We start from the raw sequence: 25,676 nt of genomic DNA on the forward strand, positions 1-25,676 counted from the left end.
AAAATATAGTTGGAGTCATTACTGAGCAGTTGAATGTTGTAAGAAAGAATGTGGTTTCCGTGGAAGCCACAAAGCACACACAGAGAAGCTCTGCTCCTCAAGCTGGCTCGCTCGTTTAGGGCCTCTGAGTCAGCAAATCCAGTAGGTACTTGGGCTCGCAGGGAGAAGCAAGTCATAGATAGAAAGGCAGGGACCATGCAATGAGTAAGGACAAGTTCACCGCTGACTTGAAGGACTATGGGAACAGAGCTGAGGGGGAAGAATTTAAAGGGCAATTCATGCAATGATTAGAAGCTGTAGGTATCTGTAGAAAACTCTATGAAGTCATAGCTATCTGTGTTGTTGTTGTTGTTGTTTTAATAGTTGCACTCTTTCCAAATAGAATGCAACTTTCAGCAAGGCTGATTTAAGACACCGTGGATAAGGTGCTGATGATACCATGTTGCCTTAGTGAGACATTTCTTCAGCAATGATAGCAAAGGAAGAATAAATCCATGGAGAAAAAAAACAACAAACAAACAAAAAAACCCAGAAAAATCTTGACACCCAACCCCCTTCAGAGGAAGGCCCACAACTGTCTTACAACTCAACTGTTACACGGGAATTCTATCTCAAGAAACAGAGAAGGCACAATTTGAGAGGTTGAATGTGGAGTCTTTATTAGAAAGTCAGTGACTGCAGGAGGACACTCGTCCCCAAAAGCCATAGCAAACTGAGCCATGAGGGTAGGAGGGTAACGAGCAGAAAAACAATCGCAAGAAACCTGAGCCTCCAATGGAGAGCCCAAGAGGGACACCGTGGTGACCTGAGGAGAGACAGACACAGAAAGGTGGGTAAGCTGGATTCACAGTCAGGGGACAGGGTCACAGAGAGCTGGAGAGTTCGTGGCATAGGACTGGCAAGACAACCAGTCATGGAAGTCCCCAGCTCTGTCTCTAGGAATTCAGGTAAGCCAATCACCACGGGGTGGGACTTCACCTTTATCCACCAAGAAAACCAAGATGGCGCCAGTTAGACCTAGGACCCTTATTTTAAAATAAGCTACGCATATCTAGATGTTTTGCATTTTGAAATGGAAATTTGAACCAAAACGTTGAGTTCCACACACAGAATGATTAACTTAGATATGATAAGTGATGTCTAAGTTAAAAAAAAAAAAGTCAAGCCCATGGTAAGAACTTTGATCATCTCCAAGCTCAAGTATCTCAGAAAAAAATACATAAAACATCAGTGTTCATCTTATTTGTATTTGGATATTTGAAATTTGATAGAGAAGGGGGGAAAACCAAGACGGGTGGGGGGTGTGGGGGGGGAGGGAAACGGGTACCAAGACATGTGAAAGGGTATCAATGTATGTGAATTAATGCACCTTCTATCTGGCAAATATCATGTAACCCTTTTACTAATTACAATAAAAAAAATAAAATTTAAAAAAAAATAAATAAATAAACATGGGAGAATCCCCCCCCAAAAAAAAAATCAGTGTTCATGACAAATGTTTCATAAGTCAACATGTGATAGTTAGGCTTTCAGTCTATTAAAGATACATTTACAGACTGGAGGTGTGGCACAAGGGACAGAGCACCTGTTATCAAGGGCACCAAACCCTGAACTCAAGCCCTAGTACTGCCCTCCCATACAAAATCCCATAAAAGCAAAGGTAAATAAAGTTGTATGTGTGGTCAGATCTATTTACTCTGTTCACATAGAATTCCCTTTTGGCATGACATGGCACAAATCAAGATATTTATATTTTGTGTCACCCCAACAAATTTCACTGAAGTCTAGCCACTTCAATTACATTCCATTTTTACTTAAACTGAAAGAGAGCAAAGAAAGAGCAAGGAAAGGGATGATATTGTCCAAGAAGAAATGTACTCTTTACCTGACTTATATAACTATAACCTTCTGTACATCATGTACAGAATAAAAATTAATTTTTTAAAAACCAAGTCTTTTGGAATTGTGAAAAAGTGTTTTTCTACTGTCTTTCTTTTAGTAAACAACTCAGTCCAACAACAACAACAAAAATGCCTTCTATTGAGATATAAACCTAAGTGAACAAAAAAGTTCCAAACAGCAATAAAGTTATTGGAAAACCAAATGTTGTAGCCAAACTGAAAAAAAAAGAGAGAGAGAGAGAGAGAGAGAGAGCACCTTCTGGGAGTTTGGCCTAGTGGTAGAGTGCTTGCCTAGCGTGCACAAAGACCCGGGTTCAATTCCTCGGTACCACATACATAGAAAAAAGCCAGAAGTGGTGCTGAGGCTCAAGTGGTAGAGCTCTAGCCTTGAGAAAGTCCAAGGACAGTGCTCAGGCCCTGAGCTCAAGCCCAGGACTGGCCAAAAATTAAAAAAAGAAGTGCACCTTGCCACGAGCCTGGATGGATCTCCCTGGTGCCTTAGCAAGGAACCTGGATAGATTAGTACTACCTTAGCAGGAAAGCTTTGGAAAGCACAGCTAAGGAAAAGTAGGCCAGGTCCTATTTCTCATTTTTAAAAAAAGCCACTATTTTGCCCTTTTTGTTTTGATTTTAATTAAATACTGGGTTTCAACAAGAAAATTCTTAACATAGACTTGCAACAACCCCCTAATGTAGAAATTAAGACAAATACTGAAAAAAGCACTAAATCAAAAATATTAGATATATTAAATATCCAGAAGAACCTCAGACCCATGCTCATATAATAAATAACTATGCGCATTTGTATTCATTACATAAAAAGTTCTCCATTTATATTATAGAAAAGTACCATCACTTCGTTACCTCAAAATATTTTGAAGCTTAAAAAAAAAAAAAAAGATCCTAAATTTCCTCTATTGGTTTTAGGTTAAGTCTGATAAAATGCTTCAAACATTACACCTAAAAGAGTTTCTGGGATTTGTCTTCCCCGGGTTGGCTTTGAACCAGGGTCCTCAGACCGCTCAGCCTCTTCAGTAGCTAGGATTACTTGAGGGAACCACCTGCACCCGGGTGAAAAATATAACTCTTATTTGCAGAATTCAGGCAATTTCGGTGACTTGGAATCCTCTAAGACCTTTGTGCTTTTTTTAAATTTAAAAACATCACATTTCATAGCTTACTGGATAATAAATATAAGTTTAAGTGATCCTAGCTGTCAAAATCATGGAATGCCAGAGTTACTACTTGATAACCCATCGTGATTTGTGCTGCTTTGGAAAAGGAAAAGCAGCAGAATGAAGATGATAAACTGAAGGCAACCTCACCTTTGAATGCCTTCCGCTTTGTATACGAGTTATAAAAGAACAACTTAAATATACTTAGAGATGAATGTTTTCTGGTTCAATATGAAAGCATCCCAAAATTCATACACTCTTATTAATATTATAATTATTCCAAAGTATTTTACTCATACATAATATAAGTCAACAGAGACCAGAGCATGTTCTTTGTAGCAAATTTTATTTTCAAATAACCATAAAAGGTATCCAGTTACTCATCAGGTTAATTTATAAGATCATGCAATATGTCAACAGAAATTCCGAAGGAAATAAACATTCCTGACAATGCAAATATGGGGAGGGGAGAGTACAGAGCAATGTATACTGGAAAGCTTCTACCAATGGCAAATACCTGAATCTTTACTCTCGTCAGCTTTTTGTCATTCAGCACGAGATAAAATGGAATGCAAAGAAGCAAAAATTAAAAATCCAAGAGAAGATACATGGTGAAGGAGGGCATAGTTATATTCATATTCACAGCGAAATTAGGGAGCCTTGTTTGATTATAAAGTATCTATTTTGCCACAGAGTAAGAAAGAAAAAAGAATGGTGGCAGTCGAGTTGCTGTTTACATCGCTGTTCAGAGCCCGGGGAGTTTCATGCATGGTTCTGAACATTGCGTTTTGATCCTTACTATGAAACTGGATAAAATAAAATGGAAAATTTTCCCAGGCGGCATTCAAAATATGTTTAACTTAGAATTTTATTTTCAAAATAAGGACACTCACAGTATTATTTTGAAACAAAATTTTATAAAATGGCAAAAGAGTTATGATTTTTTAAAGGCTGAAAACCAATGGCAAACCATACAGAAAACAACATCCTATTTTTTAAATATAGATTGGCAGAGGATTGGTCATCGGAGGGGCATTTTTTAAAATTATTTCTATCTTCTGAATTGGCGCCCTATTACTAAGAATAGAAAAGAAATCCACAGGTCAACCTGGAGTTCACTGATATTTACCGTCTCAAAGAACATACAATGGCATTGTATTCATTTTGACTAAATGTTTTCTTCTTTTCCACTGATGTCTAGAGACTAAACTGTCTCAAGCACACCAGTTTTAGACAAGTAAAGCTAATATTGTAACATGCTTTTTAAAAATGGAATAACAAAATTCTATACAAAACTAGGTGTTTGTGGCAACAGTGCCATCCCTAATATTCTCTTTAAGTGCTAGAATAACATGAGTCCAGATTTTTTCTTCAGAACATCCCATTTTTAACACCCTCTACCACAATGACCTCCACAGGTACACCACAGTAGAAAATGGCATAACACCATCATGTGCCTAGTTTTTGGTTTTCTTTTTTTTTTTTTTAAGAAAATGCTTTCACTCCAAAGAATGTACAATAGAGTCCACTGGGATTTGGCTAAGTAAAGCTATTTACTTTTCAGGTAATAAAAATCACCAATGTGATTTGAGAGTATTTACTTTGGTTATGAAGTCTTACTCTTATCTGAGTATCAAAAAAGTCTCTCAACCTTAGAATGGTTTCAGTCAACCGAAGCTTACAGACAGACATTCACTCTCCGTAAACCTATTTATTTGTGCCCACAAGTTAGCAAAAGTGAGACTAGACTTAGCATCTGGGAGGTAGAAACCAATATACCATGCACCCATCTACAAAGCTCACATTTCTTCTGTCCCATACCAAACAAATTTTCAGTCACCCAGTCATATGACTGTTGTTTCATTGGATAATGTGACAAACCTTCCAACTCTACATCATGTACATTCTTTTCTCTCTCCTCACTCATAATTACTACTCTTTGCCTACCTTAACACACGCTCGCACGCGCACACACACACACACACACACACACACAGTGCTTGCTTCAAATGTATATATTTTTTCAGATGTCTAATTTCTCTCTTCAGTCTCTTCCTATATTTCACATACCATACAAATATTTAAAGGTCTGTAAAACCAGGCAAGAGTCCAAAATATGTCTCCCTGAAATTGCCATTAGTGACATGACAGGAATAGAAAGTAAAGCTTATAGAATAATGATTTGAAAAGGTAGGCTGGAAATCTATTGGAAAACCTATTTACATTGCTAGTCATAGATACAGATTGACTGTGGCCTAAACTCTCCTGTGGCTGAAAACAAACATCTTATGCTCACTCAGAATGGTGTACTTGCCAGGGTGTATTGCTTCTATTTATTAGTAGCAAATGTTGTCTCTCCTTTCTAAATTTCTTTAGTTCTGTTTTAGTAATCAGAAAATTAAAGCATTGAAGAAAACATTCAAAAATCTGAGCATATACACAAGGGAAATATTTAATGTCTGTCATTCATAAACTTACATCATTTACATAGGGTTTGTATATAATAAAAAATTTCATCATCATAATGAAAAATTTTCTGGAAAGTATATGTTAATTTGTTTAACATATGCTTTGGATACACAGCTAAATATGAAGAGTTTTTTAAAGTTTTTCTTCAAGTATTCCCTTAAACAATTAACAAACAAAAAAGTCTTATTCCTAAATATTTGTTTTTCTTTTCGCTTCTTCCTTTGTAATATTGTCAGTAACTTGAACGACACAAAGATTGGACCTTTTCATAGTGCAGAATATATTTGTATAGTCAATAAATTTTCTCATTGCATAGTGAATATGTAAACTCATTGAGGGTCTATAAATTTTACCCTAAATAATCTAAAAAAAGCTGCTAAAGTTTTACACAGTAATTTATTCTGAGGTTTCCTTTTATGTAATTTGAGTTTACCTGTGATTTTTTTAAATATGTGTAAATTGAATACAACAAATGAAAATAAGTCATGAGGAACTGTAAAACCAAGAAAGTAACTGCACCCTAGACTAATCAAGATTAACCTCATTATGTCGTTGGAGGTTTGTTTTGTTCTTAAGCATAACAAGTTGTAAATATACTATGCTGTCTCTTTAAGACAGCGTTCAAAATTAACTTCAACCATGTGTGTTTAACATAAAGCTAACTATGTTTGCATCAAATCAAATGTTTATTAATGAAAGCTATTTTTTATACAAGAAACAGCAAAGATTAGCCATCATTACAGAGATGTACACTAGAAGTGACAGATGTAAAAGTTCATGCAGAGGCTTCTGTTTCCAAAGGAAATAGTAGACAATAATACTAAAATTACTGGGTTTTGAACTCTATCTTCTTAAATGAGTGATAGCTTCTCTTTGAATTTACAAGTGGAAAATGCCATTAACAGATAGGACTAATACACATTAGCAAGCATGTGGGATGAGTGCTTGTGAACTTTATTTTACAACTATTGTGCTTGACAAATGTGTGGGATTTTTTTTTAATAATAGTGTTCTCCAAATATGGGGTGGGTATATTACTGCCAGGTTGCTCTGGTTTTATACATGGTTTATCTAATCCTTTGTTTAAACCACATAATTTAAGCCTTCAATTGTCTCAGACATCATAAAGAACAGAAAGTTTGTTAACATTCAATAGATGACATTTAAGTCTCATTCTCTGTGTATGTGTGTTTCTCTCTCTCTTTTGGCTCAATAAATTTTTAAATGTATGATTATAATAACCTAATAGTGTCTTTGTCTTCACTGCAGTGGATTTCCGATCAAACTTTTCCCCTTCTTTTAATACTTTAGGGAATTTTCAAACGTCGGGATGTTTGGCTGTAATGCCCCAAGATTTGTTCTCCCTGAAAGAAATCATAGTGACAATTTATTAACTACAGAGCAACTTGGCTTGTAGGGGTCTTCAATTTCTATTTAGATTTACAAATATCCATTTGTGCTCAATAGACCTGACATTAAATCTTAATCATATTTAAGGCTTCTTTTCATGCAATTACTTTATCTGCTAGTTGATCTTTTTATTCTAAAAATTGAATGGATGTAAATCAGTGGGGCATTACTTCTATTAGAAGCAAACATATTTAAAGGTAATTTCGAGATGGAATTACACTTGCATATGCAATGGTGTGTGCATTTATGGGTCAGAGGTTTTGAAAATCTAACGTCTCTTTGTATGTTTGAATATTTTTCTAATTGCACTACCATTTTCATAGCTTAGACACATAGGTATTGAAAACACACTAGTACAGGTAAAACTTCAATAAAACTGATGGGAAATAAAACTCCTTAGATTCAAAATGGTTTATTCACACAAATTTAATAGGATATATCACAATTGTTTGGTCCATAAATATTTAGGGGCAATAGTTTCTATACAATGCAATTTTATCAATAAACAAAGAAACATGGACAATTTTTGCTAGACCACTTACTGTACTATAAACACGAAGCTCAATATATAAGATTATTGAATTTATCAACTATATTTGAAAGAGTGCACAACTGCTTTCTATGACATGTTTGTCCCCTCTAACAGGATACACCATAAAAAGGGTTTCAGAAATAAGAGGTAAAACAGTACAAAACTAGAGAGGTGTCAAAAGGGCTTAAAACAGTTAATTTAACAAACAACACATAGATCCTGATTTTTCACAAACTTACTCCCAAGTTAGATTATAAGGCACATATGAGAACTGAGTTATAGTCTACTTAATAAAGTAGATCTCGAGTACCATAGATTGTTCTGTCAAAGAACAAAATTTCCAAGTATCAATAATTTACCTGTAAAGTGTGTTCATAAGATCTCAGCCTTACCAAGTTGTTTGGTCTGGTTAGTGGGTAAATGCCCAAAATGTAATAGAAATATGAAAAGTCAAGATTTAAGCTCCATATAAGATGATAACCACACTTGCTAAATATATAATGGCAATCACACCTTTCTTCTGTTACAGTGTTAACTTATCTTCCATCCTCTTTATTTTTTTTTAAAAAATAAGCTACTTTCTGTGCTAATTTTCTAAAGACCCTGAGCAAAAGTTACAATAATGCACTTTAAAGTGGGCAGTGAACTGTCAGTATGTAACCACACATTTATACAACCAGAAGGACACCTTTAAAATCTAATAAATAGCCACTTAGACCACCAGAGCAGATTTAAGGGGTCCAACATAAAGTGGAGAATTTGTGCAAAGTTATTCTTAACAATCCACTAAAGCAAGACATATATCTTGACTTCTTTTTTTATTTTAAATTATCTTAGGAAATCCACAATCTAATTGTTATTTAACTACAACAGAAGCATAGAGTTGAACATTCACCACTGCCCAGACCATTAAGATTTTACCTTAAATTAAAAGGGAAAAAAATGCTACTGTAAACTAGGAAATATATTCAGATCAGCATCCACGAGGCTCTGAGTTTAATCTACTTGAAGATTCATACCTTCAAAATCTCAATGTCAGAGATGCTTTTGTGTTTTTTGGTACATAAATCAACCTGTGCCAAAATAAAATGAAGTAAAGCAAAACCAAGATATTCTTTTTGTTGATATTACCTTACTGGGTCTATTTGGGAGGGGGACACATTATTCATATAAATAGAATGCCAGTTACAATATTATGGAACAGCTGAAGCCAACCAAAGCCAATTAATAGCTCTGCTAATTAAATATTTTTACCAATTTTGACATCTTAAAAAATTATATTTTGCTTATTTCCATTTTCCCGGGGTCGGGGTGGGGGGGAAGGTAAAGTAGAAAGAATGGTCTCAGAACTGGGTTTTGGGGTTGTTTTAGTTTTTGTTTAGCATAAAAAGGTCAAAAAAGTAAAATTTCAAATTCTAGGTGACATTTTGATAACCATGCAGGGAGTTTAAACGTTTTTTTTTTTAAAGCTGAAAACCAAATAGCAAAGTCCAAAGTTTAATGAACTGTCCATTCCTAGGAAAAGATTACCTACCCAACTATTCATAACTATTAAAAGTTGCTATTAGTAGTACTTTAATTTAATCACATTCCTCATTGAATCAACAGTTCAGGTGAAAAATAGCATTGTATTCTTTTTCAGTTTAAATTCTCTTAAGTGTGCAATTTTCAAAATTTAATCATCACTTATAATTTTAAGGTCAAAAAAGAATGACGAATTAATTTTCCAGTTCATTATTCACCTAATCATTTAAGCAGAAATATTATTAATCACCCATTATAATAACCACTCTTTTTTTTTCTTGCCTTTGAGACTCTGGAAATAAGTAACATACAATTTTAAGAGGCACTTATATTAGAATGATTAAAAACTTCCCTTACGGATTGAAAGATCTAATTTTTTTGTTGTTTAAAAAAAAAAAAGGAAAAGAAAGAAAACAAGTCAAGTAGACAATCTATGTTCCTCTAAAGGAGACCACACTGTAAACTCATTACCACGTGGCTGTAGATGCTACACACTGAGCTGTCATTTATATTCCCCCCAATGTCTTATGGATGAGAAGGGGGGATAAGTCTTGTAATAAAATAATAATAATAATTAGAATAATTAGAATAATAATAGTAAGGAGAGGAAAGCAAAGCCATGTTAGAAGAGGTTGGTTAAGGTAGTTTGTGGGGGGCTCCCCGGCTGGTGGCTGTCCAGGGAAGAGGTCACGGCTGTCACTACAGTTAGGGTGGGGTTAGTCAGGTCTGTTAAAGTGGTCGCTGTGCCCGGTGGAGTGAGACCGCCGCTGTCCGCCGAGGGCGGGGCCGGAAGAGAGGAGCCATCGGCTTTATCGACACCCCCATTCTCCTGCCGCAAAAGGTTCCTTCTGAATTTGGCTCGTGCGTTTTGGAACCAAACCTGCAAACCAATCCCAGTGGATTTCTTTACCAATTTTTCTTTTTCTTTTCTTTTTTTTTTAAAGAATTTTCTGTCTTCCTTTTTTTTTTCTTTCCTACTGTTTTTCAAATGATATATTCCTCCTCTTTCTAAACATATCTTTTTCCCCTTGGGAAAAGAAAGGTTTTCTCTCTCATTTAAAACAAAGAAATGGAAGTAATACTACAGATTTTTTTTCTTGATCAATTATATACATATTCTAATGCCCAGCATTAACAAGTTCAGGTGAAAAACTTAGGAGACTGGAAGGAGACACACAGAGACGGGGGTAGGGCGAGCTAACCTTACTTATTCCTCCATGCTGCTTTTTATGATTCGGGCAAAGCAGGACCCACTACAAGTATCTCAAATGCAGAACCACTTCGGTGAAGTGGGCATCACAGAGATTGTGCTGTACCCGAGTCTAACAATAAATACTCTTCACACAGCGGAAGAAAGAAAGAAAAACTTCTGGGGGCCCAAACAGGGTGAACCCAACATCATACAAAAGTGTGTGTGTGTGTGTGTGTGTGTGTGTGTGTGTGTGTGTGTGTGTGTGTGTGTGTGTGTGATTACTGGGACTTGAACTCGGGCCCTGCAGCATATTATCCTGTAGCTGTCTGACTCAAGGCCAGAGTTCTAACACTTGAGCCACAACTCCACTTTCAGCATTTTGTTAGCTACTGGAGTTAAGAATCTCATGGACTGTCTGAGCTGGCTTCAAATCAGAATCACCCAATCTTGGCCACCTGAGTAGCTGGGATTTCAGGCATGAGCCACCAGTACCCAGCTACAGTAAAATTGTTTGTGCTTTCTATTATCACTAAGGAGCTCACCCATTATAATTGTATAGTCACAGTCTTACCATGGTGACTTTACCTGGACAGCAGAATTAGCACCTGGTTTTTAACTATGGTTTGTTTAAGTGAGGAAAATATGTGCTCCCATTGGTCACTGAGCCACTAATGATAATTGATTTTCAGGAGTTGAGGAATAGAAAACAAAAAGATCCACCTTGAATTTGCTTGGTCATGTCACCTGAACGAGTGGCATTCATGGGGACAGGACCAGTAGCTCCCTCACCAAGAGGTGCCCAGAATCCAGTGGGAATGGCAATCTCTAGAACCATGGCTATGCCAATAATATCACTGGCATTTGCACAGCAGTAGACCGCTCCCCCCACCCCATGCTGGCTGGGGAGAGAGACCCTTATCCCCATCTATAGGGAGAAGGTGGCTGCATCTTAAAATTCATAGAAAATAAAATGTAAAAACCAGGCTCTCTTTTTTTGGGGGGTGGGGGGGTACCTGCCCTCTCTGGAGCCCCTACAAGATCTCAGTGCATCCTGTAAGGAGACAACTAGGACAAACTAATCCGAAGCAGAACCACTAACCAGGGAGGAGGTCTGCGCAATGGCACCAGGCAGGGAAGTTCACACACAGCCAATGACGGAAGCATCTTACCTGCAAAACTCTTTTGGTCAAGCCTGTTTTCTGAGCAAGCTGCTTGAGGTCCTTGGCGTCTGGGTTGTGGTTGATGGCAAAGTAGGATTTCATGGTCCGCAGCTGGTGGTGCTTGAAGGAGGTGCGCATGCGCTTGGTCTTCTGCGAGGGGGGGTAAGGCTGCTGGTCCCGGTCCAGGTGGTCCGCCTCGTTCTCATTACAACCTGTTGCAGTAAAAGGGCACAATCAGAGGTCAGAGGCCTGGCTCAGGTGGTCAAGCGCCTGCCTAGGAGCATAAAGAGTCAGATACCAAGTTCGAGTCCTGGTCTCCCACCAAAAAAAAAAAAAAAAAAAAAAAGCCAAGAATACACAAAGACCTGCGTAGTGAAAACTCCTACAGGCTGGCTGTGGAAAGCTGCTCATGATAATGAAGACACAGAGAAAGAGCAGTCAATCCGATGAGGAACTATCATCTAGACAGGTAAATTGCCAGTCAACCAAACCAGTCTGCAAAGGTGGACATCACCCCTTTCCATACCACTGAAATATGCCAGATGCATCTTCTCCTGGGTTTAGTAACAGGGAAGCTAAACCAGTGGCTATGAAAGAGAGAGAGAGCCCCCAAGAGTGGAAGTGAGAGGCGAGCCTTCCTGTCTATCAGGACAGGACTCCGTCTTCCTGTGTGTGTTTATCACGAGGCATACACCCTGCGGGCCCACCAGCGAAGAAAGGGCCTAAATCACTACTGACTTTTAACATTTCCTCATCTTCCTAGAACTTTCTCCATCAGGAAAAAGAAAATATCTTGGAAAGGTAGAAGCATTCGAAAAATAAATATTTCTTTAAATATGCAAGTCCTATGCAATCATAAGAATATTATTTCTGAGTCTTTCCTCCTATGATTCATCAGCATTGGCTATGTGAGGAAGAGAGTGTTTTTCCTCTGGAGTTATTCGAAGCAATATTTTGGGGAGAGGATGAACCCAGCCCACCCCCCCTCTTAATAGGCTCCACACCTGAAGCCCTCCCCTCAGCTTAGAGGGTGAGAGTCCTTACTTCCAAGCTCACATCTTAGTCCCTGCTGCTCTGGATTTGAGGGGATAGGAAGCCAGCTGTGTCACGGACTGCTGTTACAGAGAGAATGCAGCAGCCTCTCTCCTCCTCTGAAGGCTTCCTTGGCACCAAGGGCAAAATAAGTCAGCTTTGAGCCCAGCTACAAAGTCTTCCTTTCCAGGATGGAAAGCTGCACATTGAAAAGGTGATTTCTCAGCACCTCGTATCTCTTCACAGGAAACACAACTACCAAGTGAAAACACTCAGCTAAATATTTATAGAGCTGCCAGCTTGACCAACTCAAGGCCCTATCCATTTCGAAACCCTTTCACTGTGTATCTGACACACATTATATATGATCATACTGTGATTTCCTATATTTCTTAAAATCAGCTGGATCATATCACTCAGCAAGGAAAACATGACTCTGAAGAGAAGTGGAGCATCTTTGAATATCACTTCCATCCTCTTTTTAAAAAAATGTTTTGTGCCTGCTGTCCTCTGATTAGAATCATTTTTGTGGACTATTCAGCAATTAAGTATATAGATATATAGAGACATAGAGGCCTATTATATATTCAGTAGATACATTGTATATATGTTCAGCAAATATTATATAAGTTTTGCAGTCATCAACCAAAAGATCAACTTCACATGAAACTCATTTAATTAGAAAATCTCCTTAATAAAACTAAGCATGAACTCATGTCTAAAACATACATACACACACACATATATATGTATTCACACTCAGATATAGGAAGATGACACATATTTGGCAAAAGAGCAGGTGATAAGTTCTTTGATGCAAAAGGGTTCATAAAAGGATATATCTCCTTTTCCTTTGGCTCTCATGAGTCAAGCAGAAAAACAGAACTCAACAAATATTCAATCAAGATTGTATGTGTATGTATGTACATGCATGCATGTTTGCATGTACCCAGGGCCTGTGTACATGTCCCTGAGCTCTGTGACTCAAGGCCTATACTCAGTCACTTGAACCACAGCTCCACTTCCAGCTTTTTGCCGGTTAATTAGAGATAAGAATCTCACAGAACTTACTGTCTGGACTGTTTTCAAGTCTGTCTCAACAAATCTTGATCTCCTGAGTAACTAGAATTAAAGTCATGAGCCATTTGCACCATGTTTTTCAATCAAGATTTTAAAGTCTATTCACCAACACAATTTCAAGTAATTATTCGTGCAAAAATCAAATCACTTGTCATTGAAAATAAGCCAGTTACCTGCATTCAAGCACTAGACCTCAGTGTCTGTAAACCCACCAGAACAGTAATGGATTTCCAGAGCTAACCGGGAGAATACACTTTACATTTTATCCTATTTCCACTCAATGGAACTAGGTCAAGTTCAAACAGTCTGCAGAATTGCACTTCTATAGTCTGAAATGGGCAAGACCTCATCTCCTGGCTGGCTATGAAACTCTACTTACATCCAATAAACGGAGCCATATTTCACAACCAGATTACCCATGTGCCCACAAAGAAAGGGTTCAAGAACCATGTGCCCGGCACTGGGGTCTTCTTCAAGTGAGATCTCGTTTCTATCATATGTGAGAAATTTTTCCCACACAGCACATCAGATTGAATGCCACACTTGGGAGAGAAGCCTTAGCTTGATGTTTAAATTCTGCCTTTGTTCATTCCTCCTCCTCCGCCCTTCCCATGGTAGAATTGCTCGGAAAGAAATATGGCTCCCAACTTTGCCGTATAATCATTAGTCTTTACAATGAATCCCATCTTTAAAAAATCCACAGTAAGATTTGATGTAATTGATTTCCTGAATCTGTTCCCTTGCCCACGATTGCCGTTTTTAAAACTCAGCAGAACGTTTTAGTATATTAAACACAATTGCCAGGGTTTGTCTTCACATGAGATTACACAGTTTGGTGTGGGATAAGATAGAATGCCTTTATTAAATAAATGTTGCTATATATGGTTTCCACGAGGCTATGTTAGCACTAGTATCATGCAACTTAATGGAGAACCTATTTCTTCCTCAGAGTAAGCCAGTTCATTATTCCATGCTGCCTGAATTAATGCAATGCGTCATATACACTTGCAAAGTACAGGTCTTTCCCACCCCACTCCCACCATCTATTTCTAAGTTCTATCTTCCCATGAAAAAAATTGCTCTACATATTCACCTATAAGTATACATCTGCCATCATTAAAGTTTATGAGAAGATCTGTATAATTTGTTTTCAGTCACTAAGAGACTGTCACTTACTTTAAAGGTTTATAAACCTTCTGAGTATTAACTGTCACCTCAGAGACCACTAGGGGGCAGTGCCAGGCCAATTTATTTTAACAACCAAAGGTCTCAGAAGTTTTGGGGGAGGGAAAAAAAAAAGAATCTAAGGAAAGGAGATATTAAGAAATGGAAAATAATAATAATTAATGAATAATGTCTCTTTAGTTAATAATAAATTATTCAGGTAGGACTGGTGTATCCTAAGCTAAATCTTCTCAGCTCTGGAAGGCTTTATTTTAATCTAGTATTTCAGATTTCCCATGTCTCTAAAATATCTGGAAGATTAATTTACACAGAGGTACAAACTAAATCAGAAAATGTATCACTACATTTGTCTTGTATTAAGCCATAACAGTCCCTGGCCACGTATACATCTTCTCTAGCTGTCTTTGAATCATAAATATGCTTTTGCATGTACATTCTTAAAAATACCACTGGGTAAATTATATTTTGGTTCCTATTAATGTTACTCTCCATATATATATATATATATATATGTATTTTCCTCCTATCTGAGAGAAAAGCCTGGAAAGAAGGGGTGTTAGGGGAGAGGGGCAAGGGAGAAGGTTTGAAAGAAGTTAGCCACTTCTCTTTCTTTTAAGATCAAGACTTGTTCTTCACGACTAACTTACAAACTTAAAGTCCAAGTATCTCCAGAGGAGATTTTCATCCTTTCTAGGAAATAAATATGTGCTCTAATTCTCTTCAGAGAAGAGAAACTGCACTTACTATTCTTAGAGCTCCCGGGAACTTTCTAACATAAAGATCTAGGGCAAAATCAAATTTAGCTAATTAGATTAAACAAACATGCGGAAAGCCTGGCTTGCTAGTAGTTTACCTAGAAATCTCCACACTTCTTCTTGACTTATCTGGCAAATTGAGTCTGTTTTCCAGAGGGCATCTCCTCCATTCCCAGCCCAGTTATACCTCCTCCCTCTCTCTCATTAAGATCCTGGTGAGTGGGTCCACATTCTAACATACCTTCTATCACTAAAGAACAATTGGTGTCCTGCCTTTTCTGCTGCAGGGACCACATGTTAAGGAATACAACTGAGGCACTAGGCAAAGTACCCCATAACAAATGCTACTACCCCGTGCAGGGGAAAAGGGAAGCGAGAGCCACGGTGGCTGTCCTGAATTGGCAAAAATCTGGGCTTCCAGCTATCCTCACACCTACACCAGAGCCTGGATGCAGTGGGTTGCCTATTGTCTTGATCCACTTGCCCTAGCTTGAACCCACTAGAACTCCTCTCCTGCTGTGGCCCAACCAGAAGGGCTTTGTGGTCTTTAGTGAGAAAGGCAATCCCGGGAAAGGATGCTGCAGAGGCCAGGGAGACAGCCAGCACCCTGCTTACATTCTGTCTGGGGGCCTTCAGGCAAGTCAGTTAACTGAATCCCTGTCCCAACCTCACCATCCCAGGCAGGCATGAGAAGTGGAAGAGAGAAATAGGCATGCTGTGTGCAATGGGCACCTACACTTTGCAGGCTAGTTGTGTGTTCATGATCATGCAAATGTAGTTGTCCCAAGAACGATGAGGTCCTACTTGCTGAGGATCCCCCCAGGACAGGTCTGGGCCCAAAAAGAACAAGAAGCTGCAAGGCTCTTACACTGGGAAAAAGTTAGCTGGGACCTTCTTTCTTTTCCCAGCGGCTGGAGCTCCCCAGAACTTCCATCCACCCCATTATGTAATGTCCTACTTACATAATGTAAGGTTATGGTCTGCAGAGCCGCTGGGCCTCTTGGTGGTTGGGGGGGTGGGGTGAGCAATGGACACAGGCTCCAGACAAGGATAAAAGAGGCGAGTGTCTCCCAAAGCAAGGAAGACAGTGTTGCTTAGCCTCTTGCCATGTTTTTGTTTGAGAGACACCCCTAAGCCCCACCAGTGGGTCTGCCTGAAGGGGGTCCTTTCAAGGGATGGTAGATCCCTTGATCCGGTAAGGAAAGGAGGGAGATTTCCATCCCCAAGGCTGTGGGGAATTCTGCTTTACAACCCTCTTGTCAATTGTGTTGCTGAGGAGCTTGGCTGAGCTGGAGTCCGCCTCTGCTGCTCTAGACAGATGGGTTGGGCTCTGAAGTTTTGTGGGTTGGGATTTTTGTTGTTGTTGTTTTGTTTTGTTTTGTTTTGAGGCCTCTTCTAGGATCTGTAATTTGGTTTCCACAAAAGGAATTGTCCCTAGGGCTGTTTTGCTGTAATTGGGAGTCAGAAACCAAGGAGCTCATTAACTAATAGGCGACACCGATCTGGCTCTGTTGGGTGGAGAAGACACCCTGGTTTATATGGATGGGGGGGGGCTTTTTGTTTTCACCACGCAAGCAGCAAGTACTGCCCCCTCCCTCTTGCCTTCTTCCCTCTTTCCCTCCCCTGCCCCCTCCCCTTTCCTCTCCCTGCAGCCTCGGAGGGGGAGCAGACAGTGGAGAGCTAAGCCCCCTCTTTCGCCTGGCTCTGAGACCCCCGGGGGCTGGGGAGCTGGGCCGCTGGGGGCGGGAGAGGGGCCGGGTCCCACCTGAGGTGTAGTTGACGATGTCCACCCCCAGCGCCGGGCTCTTCCTCTTCCGAGGCCGCCCCTTCTGCACGGTGCCCGTGCCGTTGAAGTAGGGCAGGGCCAGGCCGCCGCTCTTGGCCGCCAGCTCCGTGTAGCTCAGCTGCGGCGGGTAATCGCCCTGCAAGAGGGTCTCGAAGTGGGCGCGGCAGTACACCAGGCTGTCCTTCATGCCGAAATGGTCGCCCGTGGTCAGCGTCTTGTTGCAGGTGGTGCAGGTGAAGCAGCTTAAGTGGTAGACCGAGTCTCGGGCGCGCATGACCATCTCCGAGGCAGAAATGCCAAGGTGGCAGCGGGCACATCTCTGCACAGAGAACCTTCTGGAAGCAAACGGGAGAGTCAGGGCGCTGCTTGACGCCAGGAAGGACCATCCAGTACCCCCAGCACCCGAGACTGCCTGGCAGTCACCAAAGGCTGCGCAGGCCCGCAGGGCAGCAGGCACCTGGCCCCACTTCGGACACCCGCTTTATTCGCTCATGGCTGTGCCAGGACAACCATCCCTCCTCCGTTAAAGCTGGACGAACGGAGAGCCAACCCTGTATCTTCTTTCGCTGCAAAGCGAGGCTTTTCACACAAACAAGCCAGGCCCTTAGGTGGCTCACGCCTGTCATCCTGGCTACTCAGGAGCCTGAGCTCTGTGTACTGAGGTTCGAAGTCAGCCCGGGCAGGAAAGTCCTTGAAGCTCTTATCTCCAGTTAACTAGTCACCAAAGAGCCAGAAATGGAGATGTGGCTCCGCTGGTAGAGTGCCAGCCTTGAGTGAATAAAGCTAAGGGGCAACACCCAGGCCCTGAGTTCAAGCTACAGTAACAGAAAAAGAAAAGCACAAATGCAGAATGCTATGGAAAGAAGGAACAAGAATTCACCATGCCCAGTGAATTGCTTTCTCTCTGAGTGACAAAACACTCCGTGAACAGCGGAGAGATGATTGCTGCGGGCACAAGTTTGAAAACACCCCAGAAATGTAACTTTTATGAAGGAAATGTTGTTTTGAAATTACTTCCCTTGTTCGTTCTAAGAACACAGCTAAGTCACTCGTGCATTCTCTTATCATCCCCAGTGCGGAGATTCATAAGGATCAGCCGGCGCGCTTTGCGCTCGTCTGGCTGTCTAGCTCGGGTCTCACTGGCTGAAGAGGAAGCTCGGAAACTTCGTTGTGGGGGGCACTGGCTTCCATTCCTTTTCCATGCTCATTTAGGAGGCCAACTACCACGCGCCCAGTTCGGCTCCAAAATGGGGAAACTGCCTAGTTTGCAGCAAGCGGAAAATAATAGTAATAACAATAACAATAAACCGTTCCCGTCTAGATCAGAGGAAAGCGATCCACGAGTTTTCTGAACCGGGGGAGCGAATGGTATTAATGGCATTCACTGATCCCTGCTCTAGGCCCTGGGAGTCCCGCTGCCCACCCCCACCGCAGATTCCAGGGACTGCAGGTCTAGAGCGCGCGCAGAGAGCGGGGACACACCATGTACATTCGATGTAGGAAGACAGAAGGGGGAGCGCGGACGTGGGCACGCGTGCCCGGCTCAGTACCTGTAGTAATCCTCCTTGCAGTAAATGCTGCCGTCCTTGGCGAAGCAGGTGAGCTCGGACTCCAGCGCCAGCTTACATTCACAGCACTTCAGGCACCTCAGGTGCCACTGTTTATCCACTGCCAGCAGGTAGTAGCGGTCGGAGATCTTGCCCCCGCAGCCGGCGCACAGGGCGGGCTTCTCGGGGCTGAGCGGGGGCATGCCCTGCCAAGCAAGCACAGGGCGGCGAGGCTGAGCGCGCCCGCCCGCCACGCGCGAGTCCCGTCCCCGCGGCTCGCGCCTGGGGCCACACTGCCCAGACAATCCCGGGGACAACGATTTGCAGTTTCTACTCTGATCCCCCTACCCCCGCTCCCCAGGCCCCAGCGCCATTCTTTCTGCCTGTCCAGTCCGGATCCTGCGGACCCGGTGGACTTGAACTCACCGCAGCCACCACCCCCACACCCCGATCTCGCCTGGAAAATTTTGGTTACAGATGAGTTCCTGAATGAGAAGAGTGAGGTAAACGTGGTGGTGGTGGTGGTGTGGGAGGGGGGCGGGTTCTTTTCGAAAGATCCAAAATAAAATCACATGCACAAAAGAAAACAAGAGGAACTGTTCGTGGGAAGCAGACAGAAATGTGGACTTGTGGCCTCTCTGGACGCACACCACATCCCGTGGCATTTCTCCACGCGCGTGCAGACGGCGTTGGGGCCGTTAGGGAACCGGAGCTCGCCCTGGGGCCCGCCGGGCTGGAGAGGGGTAAGTGTGGCAGGCTCCTACGGGTCCGGGCTGCTGGCCCCGCTTCGGGTTGGGGCGGAAAGGGCCCCGTGAAGTCTAGGATCAAGGTCCGGGTCCCTTTTCCGTGGCGCCCACACAAACGCACAGATCTTTGTCCTGAACATCTGTCTGATGCTCAAATGAGCGGTTCCCACCTGGGTCCGAGGATGGCAAATGTCACCTAGCGCTGGGCTGCTCGTGGCCGCCTTTTTAAGTGGTGGCCCACGAAAAGGGAGGAATGAGTGGCGGGGCCTTTTCCTCCGGGCGAGCCGGGTTTGGGCTGGGGTGGGCAGGCGCTTTCCCCCTCTCCTTCGACTAGAGCTCCTCATCGAGCTCGTGGTTCAAATGTCCAAAGGCATCCGTTCACCCACGGGGCCATCTCAGTACCCTGCACTCGGGCCGTGTCCGCTGCCGCGGTCCCCCGGGGCGGTGGGGACTGAACCGCACTTCCCGGCGCGACGCGGAGGCCATCTATCTACAGTGCTGCGGGGAAGGATTTCGGAGCCTTATGGAGTTTTCTTCCCGCGGCTGATCGCTCGGGACGCGCTTCCAGCACTAGCGTGTTTGTGTCTTTAAGAGGACACGGCTTTTAGGACGGTGCACGGCGGCCGCGGTGCCAGCTAGGGATTTCGTTTTAAACTTACAAAGTTCTCGCCTTGCAGCCGGCTCCCTGGCATTTTGACATTTTAATTCCCCCCTCCGCACGCGCACACACACGCGCGCACACACACGCACACACACACGAGCGCACACACACGCCTCCCCGGCGGGAAGTCGAGGCAGTTCTAGGTCAGAAACTAAACGTGCCCGGGGACTGCGGATCCCCGCGTAGCGGGGCGCCAAGGACGGGGCGCGGGGGTCCGACGGCTGCTCCGGGCCCAGAGACTGCAGTCACCCACGCGCCCGCGCGCCCAGCCGAGCCGGCCCGGCCTGGTCGGGCTGCAGATCTCGCCCGAGGCTGAAGTTTGGGGCGGAGGAGGGCCTAGCGCTCCCCCACACCCCCGCCACCCCGAAACCGCTGCCGCCGCGGACTGAGCCGGGGTTCCCGGCGCTCAGACAGCTCAGCCCCACGGGAAGCCCCGCGTCACCCCAGCGCGGGCGAGGACAGCCCGGTCCGTGCACGCCTGCGTCGGTCAGGGCCCCCGAGCCGTCAGCCCCCGTGTCCGCCGGCCCAGGCGGGAAGCCCCGGCTCCCGGCTCCCGGCGCCACCCGCCCTTCCTTACCGCGTCCCGGCCGTTGAGCTGGGCGCCTTTGGCCAGCCGGGCCTCGGTCTTGGATCTGCGCTCCATCTCCTCCATGATTCCTTGGATGTGGCCTCCGGAGATCCCGTGGAAAAGCATGGCTGGGGGGCGGAAAGGACACGAGTTGTCTTCAGCTCGGCACCCCACTATTTCCATAAACACTCGCCGGGGAGGAGAAGCTCAGCTCATCCGAAGGAGGGGACCGGGGAGAGTGGCCGAGGGCCGCGCGGGGAAGCGCAGAGGTGCTGGGGGACCGGAGATGGGAGACAGCCCGGGGAAGCAGGGAGAGACGGCGGAGAGGGAGGAGAAAACGAAGAAAAAACGGGGGGACGGGGGAAGAGAGAGGAAGAACTAGAAAGCCGGCCCCTCGCTTCCCCTAAGGAGGGACTGCGGGCAGGCGCGGGCCGAGGCGCGGGCGGCGAGGAGCGGAGCCTCGCGGCGTGGGGCCGCGTGGGGAGCGCGCGTTCCTAACGGGACCCGACGGCGGCGGCGGCGGCGGCGGCGGCGGGGAAGGGGGGGGGGCGATGAAAACAAGATCTGCGGAAGGAAGAAAAGAGCTGGGGACACAAAGCCAAGGGAGACGCAGCGCCGTTTCCCGCGGCGGTCCGGGCAGCCGGCGCGTCCCGAGCCTGCGGCGGGCTGGGACTGCTCCGGCCCAGCCGCCTGCAATTTGTTCAGAGACTAAAGCCAGCCCATTTTTGATAATTTAGTAGGAGGAGTCCTCTCCCCGGAGCGGCCTCGGGTTCCTATTCAGACAACAAAGACCTGTCATACTCCTCTCAACCCCCTGGCGACGGGCAAGCAGGGACAAACATTACAAAGGGGTGGGGGGGGATGGAGGGGAGGCAGGGGGAGGGGGCGCCTCCCTCCCCACCGCACACCGTGCGCGCCTGCACACACTCACATACATACACACACACACACACACACACACACACACGTCTCCGGAGAGTTCTCAGCAGGGTTGGGGGGGTAAGGGGGAGGGAAAACCTTATAGATCCGCACCCCGACGCAGGAGGCAAACAATCTGCCATTTGACCCAAGTGGATGGTCAGACCCGGACTCAACACCCCCGGAGAACGTGCTCAGCCCCAAACTTTGGGTTTTCTTCCGGTTCCCCTGTCACCCCCCCCCACACACACACCCAGCCTAAGGACAGACACCCGAAAGCACTGCCCCGAAGTGGAGATCTGCCTGCGGGCCCTGTCCACGCTCTCTTCCCCCTCTAAACCCAGCCTGCTGACCCGGCGTCCTCGCTCCCCGCCGCCACGCCGCTACCTGGCCCGGAGCCGCGTCCTCTGCACAGCACATTAGGGGCTTGGATTATTTCTAGGCATAATTTGGGGAGTGGAGGGGTGGAAAATTGAAGTATGAAGGACCTGGCGTGGCCCGAGAGGTGGGGGCTCCGAGACCACCACCCCCGACCCAGCTGTAGTCTGGGGGTGCTGCGGGGCAGAGCCGGGGTCCCGGTGGAAACTTATCCACGCGGGCCGGGGTTCGGGACTCGGACGAGCTTGGCGCCAGCCCTTGCAGGGCGAGGCCTGGGCCCCGTGGCGGGCGAGCCGGGGGACTCGTCAGTCCGGGCACCCCGCACACTTTGGGGGCTGTGAGAGGGGGCCCCAGCGGCAGGGGCGGCAGGCCGTCCTCAAGAGAGGTGGGCTCGTTCCCTGGCGCTCGGTCCGCGCGCGGCGGCCCCTCCCCGGCCCCGTTAAAAATGTCCACAAGGCTCCGGTGTGGACTCATTCTCGCAGAGCCGCGGGGGCCCGAAGCCGGGCGTGACCGCCAGAACCCGCCAGGCTTTAACCCCACCGGACGAGGCCGGGCCACAGGACGAAGCCGGGCTGGCTCCAGGGCCAGTCAAGGTCCTCTCGTCCCCCTGCCCATCTGCCCGGAGCTCCTGGGCCGGGGTTTCCACGCGTCCTGGAGGATTTAGAGGAGCCAGTGGGAAGCAGACCCGCTTCCCTCCGCCCGGGGGAGCCCGATGTGAAATTGTGGCCAACTCTAGAAAGACCAGGGGAGTGAAGGACCTAGGACAGAAAGGAAGACCGGAGGACAGAAAAAGAGTCTGGGGATAAGGAGGGGAACGCGCAGAAACGAAACTTCCTGTCTCAGTGAATAGCCCACTGAGGCCTCTCGACCTGTCTCTTCCATGAAAGCCAAGCAGACCACTGCACAGACCCCCTCCTTTTTGTCAGATCAAATATGCTATTTGCCGATACTATTAAGGTTCTTTGGGGGCCAGCATATACCCTTCATTAAGAAAAAAAAATCTTGCAAAAGAAAGAAAAGGAAAGAAAAGGGCCGTTCAAGTGCATGAAGCTGGATACAAGCCCCACCCCTCACTTGGGCTAAGGTACCTGGCGGCAAGGCAGCTATTTACTGTAAGTAATGTAATTAGCCCTCTTGGATAGAAATCAATGAGCTTTTCAAAGCCACGTGCACACTTGTATAGCCCCTAGGAAGAGTTGAGGCCCGGGCCCTTTCGGAGACAGCAGGATCTCTCACAAAGAGCCGGGCGAACTGCCTTCACACAAACTCAACACAGCTAAACTGACTGAGACTGAGGAGGGGAGGTGGGGAGCAGAGTGCGCGGCAAGGAGGATAAGCTGCATGAAAGACGGCGTCGTTAATGGAAAGATAACACCAAGCACAAACTCAAGAACCTCAGCTCACTCTTTGCAGTTTCTCTGCTGAATCTCCACCCCCCCCCCCGCCCTCATAAAGGTGTTTGGGGTTGGATTGGGTTCTGCCCAGTCAAAATAATAAAGAGGAATTCAAATACACCACTCCTTGCTTACAAGAGATGGAACTTGGGAGGTTGTTTGAAGGAGAGCTTAACCATACTTGGGGAAAAGCCAGAACTTTGTACAGAGTCATCAGGGAAGTCCTATAAAGCCTTCCAACCATTCATTCATTCATTTCCCCCCACACACATCTTTTAAACTTATAATCTATCAGGTACAGGCAGGACAGAGTTTTAAAACTGAAGGCAGGTCTGAGTGCTCTTCTAAAATTGAGGTTAATCCTGGGCCCCAATGGATTTGTTATTTCCTACAAAGAAGAGAATTGGAAGGAAGCTTATTGCTCAGCAATGGCTGAAAGTCTACAGAACGCTGCACTGGGTGTGGAGAGGGAGAGCTGGGGTTTGAGAGGTCCTAGTTAGCTCTACAGAAATGCCTGCAACTAGACTCAGCCCTGCATTCCCTCACAGTGCCCCAAGAACTGTGTGTGTGTGTGTGTGTGTATGACCTAAGTATCATTAAGCATTAGAAGTGTGACCTATGACCTGGAGTGCCCTAACCTCTTTGCTGAGGAGCTTCCAGTGACTGCTTAAAGTCCCTTCCCCTGCCTCGTGCCTTTTGAAAGATGCTAACACTTCTACGACTGTATCTCGGAAGCTCTGCCTCGGGCCAGCGCTCCACAGTAAGAGCTAGAGCAGGAAATGTCCCTTCTTCCCCCAGCTCTGTGAGAAATGCCCAGGGTGTCTGCTATAAAAGTTAGCATTGGATTTGTTAGGAACTGGGAACAAGTTGTCACTCAGTGGGGCAGGCTCAGGGGTGAGTGAGCACAGGCAGAAGGTTGGAAGACTGGCCCACATCCACAACGGAATCTCAAGCCTCCTGTCCACATTGAAAGCACCCTTAGGAGTTGTGGGGCAGATCTCTGGCCTGGTGCTGTCCCCCAGCATCACAGTTGAACGCACACAATGGACCCCTAACTGTCCTGCCTCCCAGTACCCACCCTGGCTAGCTATTTCAAGAAAGCAGGAGACTAGACTCCAGCGGAACACAGTTTCCCCACAGAGGTCAAGGAGGTCGTGGCAGGGACCCTGTATAGACTTGGTTTAAAAAAAAAAAAAGGCCCTAGAGAGAAGAGGGGAGAGATCAAGTGAGTGCCTGGCTTTGTCCAGGGAACTGGTGGAATTTCAGGATGGTGGAGAGGCATCTTTTTAGAGCACAGGTGATTCCAGGTGTGTGGAGACCTGAAGGTTGCAGGCCGTGATCCGGAGCCCCTGGTTTGTGCTTGAAAGAAGAAGGGCTGCCTTTCTTCTAGGAGCGCTAAGGACTGAGAAGGAGCGAGCGCCTCTGGAAGTCGCGTCCAGCGGTCGGTGTGGAGGGACCCCCTAAGGAAGCTTGTTTGGGCGTATGGCTTCGGTGGCCTGGCTAAGCTGGGTTGCAGGTGTCCGGGGGCGGGTGGCGCTGGGGTCCGCGAATGTCGACTCGCAAAGCTTCCGCACCCTGCGACGCACAGATGCCGCCCGCGGGCGCTGCGTGGCGGGCGCGCCTCTTCTCTAGCGCCGGGACCCCGCACCGGACCCCGCCAGGCCACACCGTCTCAACCCACAGCAAAACCTCTTGGCAACTGCTTTGGCCCTGCAAACCTAGCTCTTTCTTGGCCCCTGGTTTTCCCTCTAACGGGGCTTCTGAACCCCGCAGCCTGGCACCCCAGCTTTGTGCCACCATCACCGCGTGTCCCCCAAATAAAGCTTCGAATCCTTTATGGCATTGTCTATCTGAAATCGCGCTCGGAAAGGAAGGAAAGCTGCTCTGGAATAAGACTGAACACCCGCGGTGATCAACGGGGCGACGCCAATGTCCCGGAAAGCCCTTCCAGGGTGCAAAAGGGGCGTCTTCCCCGCGGGCTTCCGCAACGCGACGCCCCCCGAAGCTTCGCCCCGGGGGTCGCCAACGGGGTTCAGTGCCACTGTGACCTCTGGCTGGAGACCCAGGCCCGGAGCTGAGGAAAATCAGACATTCAAAGAAAGGAAAGCAGCACGCGGGGAAGCAGAAGGGAGACGGCGCCTTCCGGCCGGCGGCGCCCGCAGGGTCGTCTCGAACCGCGCGCCCCAGGCTCGCACGGGGCCCGGTAGGGGGGCGAAGGCGAGGGCCCCGACTCACCTGCCTCCAGGGTGGCGCCGTTCAGCAT

At 45.8% G+C, this 25,676-nt stretch overlaps 1 protein-coding gene across 4 annotated transcripts; it reads right to left on the minus strand.

The window, feature by feature from the left end:
- Nucleotides 1–6,337: 6,337 nt before the first annotated feature.
- Nucleotides 6,338–25,676, minus strand: Lhx9 (LIM homeobox 9). Of its 4 annotated transcripts, none has more exons than XM_090339966.1 (6): nt 25,649–25,676; nt 20,733–20,851; nt 18,752–18,954; nt 17,181–17,536; nt 11,373–11,575; nt 6,338–6,909 (listed from the first exon to the last, which is right to left on the minus strand). In XM_090339966.1, exons 1-6 carry the CDS (start codon nt 25,674–25,676, stop codon nt 6,853–6,855), a joined length of 966 nt encoding a protein of 321 aa, XP_090196092.1. In that variant the 3' UTR covers nt 6,338–6,852. The 4 variants fall into 4 exon arrangements, with proteins under 4 accessions (XP_090196092.1, XP_090196091.1, XP_090196090.1 ...); XM_090339964.1 differs by lacking the exon at nt 6,338–6,909 and adding an exon at nt 9,568–9,891; XM_090339965.1 differs by lacking the exon at nt 25,649–25,676 and having other exon boundaries at nt 20,733–20,928.

This window comes from Megascapheus bottae, chromosome 10, assembly GCF_031878675.1.
Source record: "Megascapheus bottae isolate mThoBot1 chromosome 10, mThoBot2.hap1, whole genome shotgun sequence".
NCBI lineage: Eukaryota > Metazoa > Chordata > Mammalia > Rodentia > Geomyidae > Megascapheus > Megascapheus bottae.